The sequence below is a fragment of the Ursus americanus genome, chromosome 22 (genome assembly GCF_024610735.1).
Source record: "Ursus americanus isolate L20-20 chromosome 22, mUrsAme1.1.p, whole genome shotgun sequence".
Lineage (NCBI taxonomy): Eukaryota > Metazoa > Chordata > Mammalia > Carnivora > Ursidae > Ursus > Ursus americanus.
The window spans coordinates 14887266-14894619 of NC_142148.1; the positions used below are offsets into that span (position 1 = coordinate 14887266).

At 57.1% G+C, this 7354-nt stretch overlaps 1 protein-coding gene across 1 annotated transcript; it reads right to left on the reverse strand.

Moving 5' to 3' along the window:
* Positions 1-710: 710 nt before the first annotated feature.
* WFDC2 (WAP four-disulfide core domain 2) lies at positions 711-6720 on the reverse strand. The gene is made up of 4 exons (XM_045804723.2): positions 6475-6720; positions 5771-5914; positions 3572-3724; positions 711-875 (listed from the first exon to the last, which is right to left on the reverse strand). Exons 1-3 carry the CDS (start codon positions 6551-6553, stop codon positions 3573-3575), a joined length of 375 nt encoding a protein of 124 aa, XP_045660679.1. The 5' UTR covers positions 6554-6720; the 3' UTR covers positions 711-875; position 3572.
* Positions 6721-7354: the final 634 nt, after the last annotated feature.

Below are 7354 nucleotides of genomic sequence, written 5' to 3' on the forward strand. Positions count from 1 at the left end.
TAAAAATAAAAAAAATAAAAAATAAAGATAAAACCCAACAACCAGGGGCACCTGGGTGGCTCAGTCAATTAAGCATCTGCCTCCAGCTCAAGTCATGATCTTGGGGTCCTGGGATAGAGCCCTGTGTCAGGCTCTCTGTTCAGTGGGGAGTCTGCTTTCCCTCTCCCTCGGCCCCTCCCCCCCAACTTGTGCTCTCTATCTCTCAAATAAATAAATAAAATCTTTAAAACAAAACAAAACAAAACCAACAACCAATCAAAGGACCCCAGCTTTGCCACTTTCTACCCATGTGGCTGCAAGCAAGTCACCTGGGAGACTCCTAGTCTAGAACTTGGACTGTCATCAGCCACACGAGGGTCGTTGTGGTTTGGGGAGATCTCACAAACAAATCTCCCAGCCCTGCGTCCCACACCCAGACGTGCGGCTGTTACCAAGCCCCCGGCAATGAATGGAAGGGACTTTGGAAGCATTCCATCCTGTCTCTGAGCCTGTTCTATCTTCCACCTCCCTCCTGCGGTTAGGATAACCCCCTACCTCCTGGGAAAAGGGCTACAACACAAGCTGAGCCCTAAATGTATGTTCATTGTTCCAGAGTTGATCCCGCCCTGGACTTCATGCCCGGATGACCTGATTGCCCCCCACGCCCCACCTCAACCCAGAGTCAGGGGAAGCAGGGACAGAATGAGTAAGAATGGAGGCCAGGCCCTGCACCCAGTGCTGGAAGCGGTCACTTTATTGGTTGGAAAGGGAAAAAGTGGTGCTCAGCTCTGGAGGGAGTGCAGAGGCCGGAAAGAGGGGAGGGTAGCTGGGCTGGAGCCAGGCAGGACCGGGCAGAAACTTCTACTCCCCCACTCCTTGGGCTGTGGTGGCTGGAGCTGGAGGAAGAAAATCATAACAATCCATCAAGGACAATATCCAAAATATGAGCCAAGAGGACCTGGAGCTTAAATTCTGGGCCAAAGCTCCCCCTACTCTCCCTTTCTGCTACGCACACACAGCAGAGCCTCGCCTTCCTGAGGCTTGGCGGCTCTGCCTGCACACCTCTGCAGGTCCCAGACTCACCTCTTCTGCGTCAGACCATCCTGGGACATACCTGGGCAAGCACGGCCCAGCCGACCTCTGTAGCCTTCCTAAGGGACCATCGTCATTTGTCTCCCTACAAGGAGTCCCTCTACCACCAGGAAGTTCCACTGGGCCTCCTCCATTCCTTAAGGTTAAGCTGGGATTAGCTGGTCAAGGAGATCCTATTGATCCCATTTTATAAGCAAAATAACTGCAACTCAGGGAGGTAAAAGCTAGTCAAGTGTCAGAGCTGAATTCTGAACCTGGGTCTTCCTGGCCACGAAGGCCAGCCACGCCGCCGTGCCTCAGAGGCAAGGGATGGCTGGCATCGCTGGAGAGCTCTGGGCCCTCGGAGACCATGGTTCCCGCTCAGGCACTGAAAGGATCCCTCGAAATAGCAACCACAGGGCCTTGAGCACATCCTCCCCTCTCGGTGGTCTCGAGCTTCCCATCTGTGCTATACTCGGTCCCACCAGTGACCTGTCAGTCCCTGGGCTGAGGGCTTATCAAGCTAGCCCGCGATCAACAGTGAGATTTCAACCAGAGGGCGCTTCCAGGTCCCTGCCCCCCCTGTACATCACCCCACTCCTGACCTTCCGGTCGTCCTTGAGGACGGGCCCAGGGTCATCCCTCTGCAAGGCCTGCTCTCTTCCCCCACCGCCCCACCCCCCATCCCATGAGGTTTTCCTCCTCTGCGCCCACGGCAGTCAGCCCTTCCCTCACTGCAGCCCTGAGGACAGGCACTGGGAGTGTCCGTCCCTCCGTCCGCCTCAGCCACGGGGCTGCAAACTCTGTGAGGAAGGGCTGTGGTCACCTTCTGTCCCAGCATCTGACACAGAGACCTTGGCACAGCCCTGAATCTCCCAATGGGCCAACCAAACACGTGCTTTGGGTCTTGTATTTCTTTTCTTACTCACACTTACTCTAGGACTTAGTGCTGGTTTATTTTTAGTTGTAAGTAGGGGAAGAGAGGCCCGTAATCCTTTCCTTGCAGGGCCAGAGCCACCAGAGGTGGCCAAACACGGCCCCAGCCGGCCACCGAGCAAGCACTCATCACACTTTGAATACGCATTTGATGCCTGCCATATGTGTCCTGAAAAGCCAAGCTTTTGGGGACACTAAAGATCAGTCTTCAGCCTCCCACTGGCCACGTGCAAAGAGCTTCCCACCTCCCCACCGCCTCCAGGTACTGTTCACTGTCCCCTCTCTCAGGACACAGCTGCTCGTCCAGCTGTGACTTTTGAAGTGTATGCTAAGGAGACAGAGCAAATCTTCTCTTTCCCTCACAGCCCAATTCATCAGCAAATCCTGTCCCATCTACCTTCACATATGTCCCAAACCCAGCCACTTAGCTCCCCTCGTCTGTCATCCCCCACCCTCTCCCAGGAGCCTCCCAGCTGGTCTCCTGCTTCTGCCACTGCCCCCCAACAGTCTGTTCTCCACCGAGCAGCCAGAGCAATCCTTTTCAAATCTAAGCCAGAGCATGTCCATTTCCACGGAGGCAACGTCTCCGGGTCAGGACCAAAGTCCTATAATTACCTATCAGGCCCCTAAGGAGCCGCTCCACTTACCCCTGACCTTCCTCTTCCTGGGCTCTCCCTGCTCCCTTCCCAGCCTCCTGGCTTTTCCTGAAACACCAGGGACCCTCCTGCTTTTGTACCTGTTGTCCCTCACCTGTAACCCCCCCCCCCCAGATATCCTCACGGCCCCCTCCCTCAAGTTCTGGCAAGTCTGTGTTCAAACGCTGCCTTCTGGGCAGGGCCTTCCCTGGTGTCCTTGTTTAAAAAAAAAAAAAAAGGCCACCCTCCTTCCTGCCCACCCTGCCCCACCCCCACCCCAGCACTCCCATCCCCCTTCTGCCTCCTTTTTCTCCAGGGCACTTTTCTCCTTTGAACAGTCTACAGACTATCCTTGCTTATGCATTTTTCTTTATGGTCCCTTAGCACGTAGACCCCATCAGGAGACATTTTTGTCTGATTTGCTCACTCACAGACCACCCTCAGTACGCAGAGCAGAGCACGGCACATGCCAGACGCTCACCAGGGCCGTGTTGAGGGCATGAAGGCAAAGAAAGGGACTGAGAGTGAACAGAGATATGTTCGGCCAGGCCCTCCTTTTCTTTTTTTTTTTTTTCTTTTTTCTTTCTTTTTATTTAATAATATTTTTTACTATATTATGTTAGTCACCATAGAGTACATCCCTAGTTTTTAATATAAAGTTCCATGACTCATTATTTGTGTACAACACCCAGTGCACCATGCGATATGTGCCCTCCTTACTACCCATCACCGGCCTATCCCAGTCCCCCACCCCCCTCCCCTCTGAAGCCCTCAGTCTGTAATGTCTACGGCCATACCACCCTGAACGCGCCCGATCTTGTCTGATCTCAGAAGCTAAGCAGGGTCGGGCCTTGTTAGTACTTGGATGGGAGGCCCTCCTTTTCAACCGCCTCTACAGCTAGACATCAGTGCGCTTCCCCCTCCCCCTCCCGCCCCCACCGCCCTCCTACCTCAGAAGACAGGAGTGACACAGGACACCTTCCCGCAACCATTGTAGCAGCATTTCAACAGGCCGGGACACTGGCTGTCCACCAGGCACTGGTCTTGGCAGAGGCCGAGCTGGGGGAAGTCAGTGCTCACCTTGGGGCAGGTACCCTGCTTTTCTGGGGAGAAAAAGGAGCAAGGGGAAGTGGGCAGAGAGGATGCCGGGAGATGAACACTTATCCACAACAGGATGTCCCCCTGCCCTCCCCCTGCGTCACAAACCGGACAGCTGCCTGCTGGCCTTGATCTCGGGGCGCCTAGGAAGACCGCCTGCAAACCCCTGCTCTTCCTGCTCCCTCCATCCTTGATGTTGGAACCACCCAACACCACGCTGCTGGCAGAAGTCAAACCAAGACCTGAGCCCGGTCTGTGACCGTCCATTTGCGTGTGCGCACACACACACACACACACACACATACACACACCCTATGCTCCACTTCCTGGGTCAAGAAGGGAGCTGGGCTCAAGTCCCAGGAGCCCCAAAGAGTAGGCCCAGCCAAAGGTCAAACACAGGCACAGAACTGGCTGATCAGCTGCACAGGACGGGAGCGGCTGACTTCCCAGCATAGAGAAACCCACCCCCTTGAAAAGGGCAGGGGGTGTCTGGATACTGGCTTCCCTAGGACAAAAGGGAACCAAAAACTGGTTCCTGACAAAACACGGCACTGTGCACAGGGGATCCACTCTCTACAGAGACATTTTCCGTGTGTTATTTCATTTAGCCCCCATGTCAGTCCCAAAATGTTTGGGATCATCATTCCCATTTTGATGATGAGAAAGCAGAGGCTCAGAGACATAAAGCAACTTGCTGAGGCTCACACAGCTGGCAGATGGGCAGAACAAAGATTCTAGTTCAGGAGGCCATCTGGCCCCATCCCTCTTCCTGCCTTAGTCTGTCCATCTGAGACCAAAACAAAAACAAAGACAAACCAGCAAAGATTGCACCTAACAGTAGGCACGCCTTCTGTCCCCCTCCACTTTACTCATCTGTCTCTGTCTGCCCCTCTCTCTTTCATTCTCAAGCCTCATCTCTCCTTCGGATCCTCTTCTCTCTGCTCCAGATTAGAAGCCTCCAGACACAGCAGCTGCCCCTGATGGGCCAGTCCTCCATCTACCTCCCAGATCCTAAGTCTGAGATCTCTAATTACAAACCCTCCCAGCATTTTGGGAGAAATAACGGAGAGGGAAAACCACCGGGGCTGTATTCTGGCTAAAGACCAGTAATCACAACAGCTTGTTGCCGCAAGTCACATCCCTGCTTCTAGTCCTCAGTTTTTCCCTGTGGAAAATGAGAAGCTTGGGTTTCATGTCGTCTAAGGCCACTTCCTGCTCTGATGCGCGTCCCCATAGCCTGGGGGAGAGAGGGAGCTCCAGCAGGACCTTTCGTGGACCACCTGCGCTTTCGCATAGTTCTCTCTCTCAATCTTTCGAGTGGAAGAGATTGTTTTAAATACAGGAAGAGCGGAGGGGTGCTCAGAGAGGAGTCCTGATTCCTTCAAACCAGCCTTCAGAAGGGGCAAAAGTTGAACCCGCCGCCCCCCCCCCCCCCGCTAGGACTCCTGCCGAACCACGGAGCGACGGTGTAACCTTGGGCAAGAGCTTCTCTGTCTGACGCTCACAACCACATCTTTAGGATGGGCTGGGCGCTCTCCTTAATGTGTAAAGTCTCTTTCCGTCCGGACAGAGGAATCCGGGGAGTCTTGCTAGGCCAGGCGCTCCAAGTCCTGCCCCCAGAGCTGGGGGAGGCCCCAGGGGAGGGACTCCGAGAGGGCTGAGCGCCTCAGGTCTCGGGACCCAGCCCTCTCGCCAGCCCCGGGCTTCCCCGCGGCTCCAACCGGCCGGGGAGGAAACTGTGAACCGGGTGCCTTGACCTCCGGGAACACCGTCCCAGCTGGTGCTTGCCCGGAAACCGTCACGCACCAGGGAATGGAATCCAGCCAGGGGTGGGGGACCTCCCCCCGCCCCCAACCCCCGGCTGATTTTCAGCGGCGCCTTTGTCTTCCCGGGGCCCCGCGAGGAAGCACACGACGGATCTGGTTCCATCCGCCTCGACTCTGCAGGGGTCCCTGGGGTGGGGGTGGGGGGGCCGTTCCCGGATCCCGGCGCTCCGCCCCCTCCAGCCCACCGCGCCCTTCCCCGCCCCGCCCCGGGCGCCCCGGGGTTACCGTTGGGCAGGTGGCACCTGGTGGCGCAGCCGGCCTGGCAGCACTTGAGGTTGCCGGCGCATTGGGCATCAGAGAGGCACTCCTGCGTACAGTTCAGATCCGCCTGCAGCTGGGGGCACACGCCGGGCTTCTTCGCGTCTTCACCTGCGAGGCGCACGGTCAGTCCCGCGCGGAGCCCTAGTACCGTCGGACGCCCTCCTCCTGCTCCCAGGGCCGCGATCTCAAGCTCCAAGGAATTCTCAGTCTCTGGCCCTAGGCACCCCCTTTACGGCCTTCAGAGGGCCCCACCTCCAGGCCTGGGGGTCCTGACACCTGGAAGTACGGGGGTTACCTAACCCTCATCCTCAGAGTCCTCCATCTTTAGGGGACCCCCGCACAGCGGAACACCCAAGAGCTTCCGATGTCTAGGCAGAGGGTCCCCTCACCGGCCACTACGTCTCCACCTTTAGCACAGAGCCTCTGTCCCAAATTTCAGCCTTCAGTGGTCTCCCCCACCTCCAGCACATTGGACCCCACGCCCTAAGCTCCACGGGTCACCACCTTCAGGAACTAGGGAATCCTCCAATTTTAGTCTTCACGGGTCTCCCTACTTCCGCCCCAGGAATCCCCACTTCTTCAGCTCCCAGAGAGGCTACGTGCTCCTCGGCCGGGCCCTGTCCTGGCGCGGCCCCTCTGGGCGCCCGGGGTGTCCCCGCCCTGCTCACCTGGGACCCGGGGGAGGCCGAGCAGCAGCAGGCCGAGGAGGAGGGCGACGGCGAGAGGAGCCGGGCGGCAGGCGGGCATGGTGCTGCGGCGGGGCGGGGTGCGGGTGTGAGCCGCCGCCCGGATGAGGGGATTTAACCACGCGCGCGGGGGGCGTGGGGTAGGGGTGGGGCCGCGCCGCGGAGGGAGGGGGCTCAGTGGCCACTGCGGGCCGGCTGCCACCTCAGGCCATTTCACAATCCCCTGGGATCAGGTGTCACTCTTGGCCCCGGTGGGAACCAGGAACCTGAGCAGATTCCAGGCCTGGCGCAGCTCGACCAGCTGCAGCCGGACCCTTGTCCGCTCCTCCCCGCCCTCCTCCCCGCGGGGGCCCGAGTGCAGGGCTGCGGCGGCCAGGGCTGGGCCCAGGACTCCTGGGTCTCCCTGTAATGCCCGGGGAGGGAAGGACAGGGTCCACGGGGAGGCAAATAGAGCCTGGGGATTAAGTAGTTGGATTTGGGCCAGCCAGATCGGAGCGCAGATCCCTGTTGAAGGATCTGAGACGGAGGCCTAGTGTAGTGATACCGAGCGCATAGTAGGGGCTACAGAAAAAACAGTTGTTGTTAATAAATGTACCTGTCTGACGCAAGAAACACAGGCCCATGAAACTGAAAAGCCTATTAACAATCTCAAGCCATTTTGGATGCGTCCTTCTCTCTTCCTCTCTTTTTGTTTCTTGTCTTGTCTTTTCTTTTCTTCTTTATTGTTTTCCTCCTCTTTTCTACACCTACACTCTATCAGGGCTGCCTGTGTCCCAGGCTCTGTACTCTCGGGCTCATGGAGTCTCACAGATCTTCCCAGAACACTAGGAATAGAGAGTTACTATTATCATCCGCGGCATAT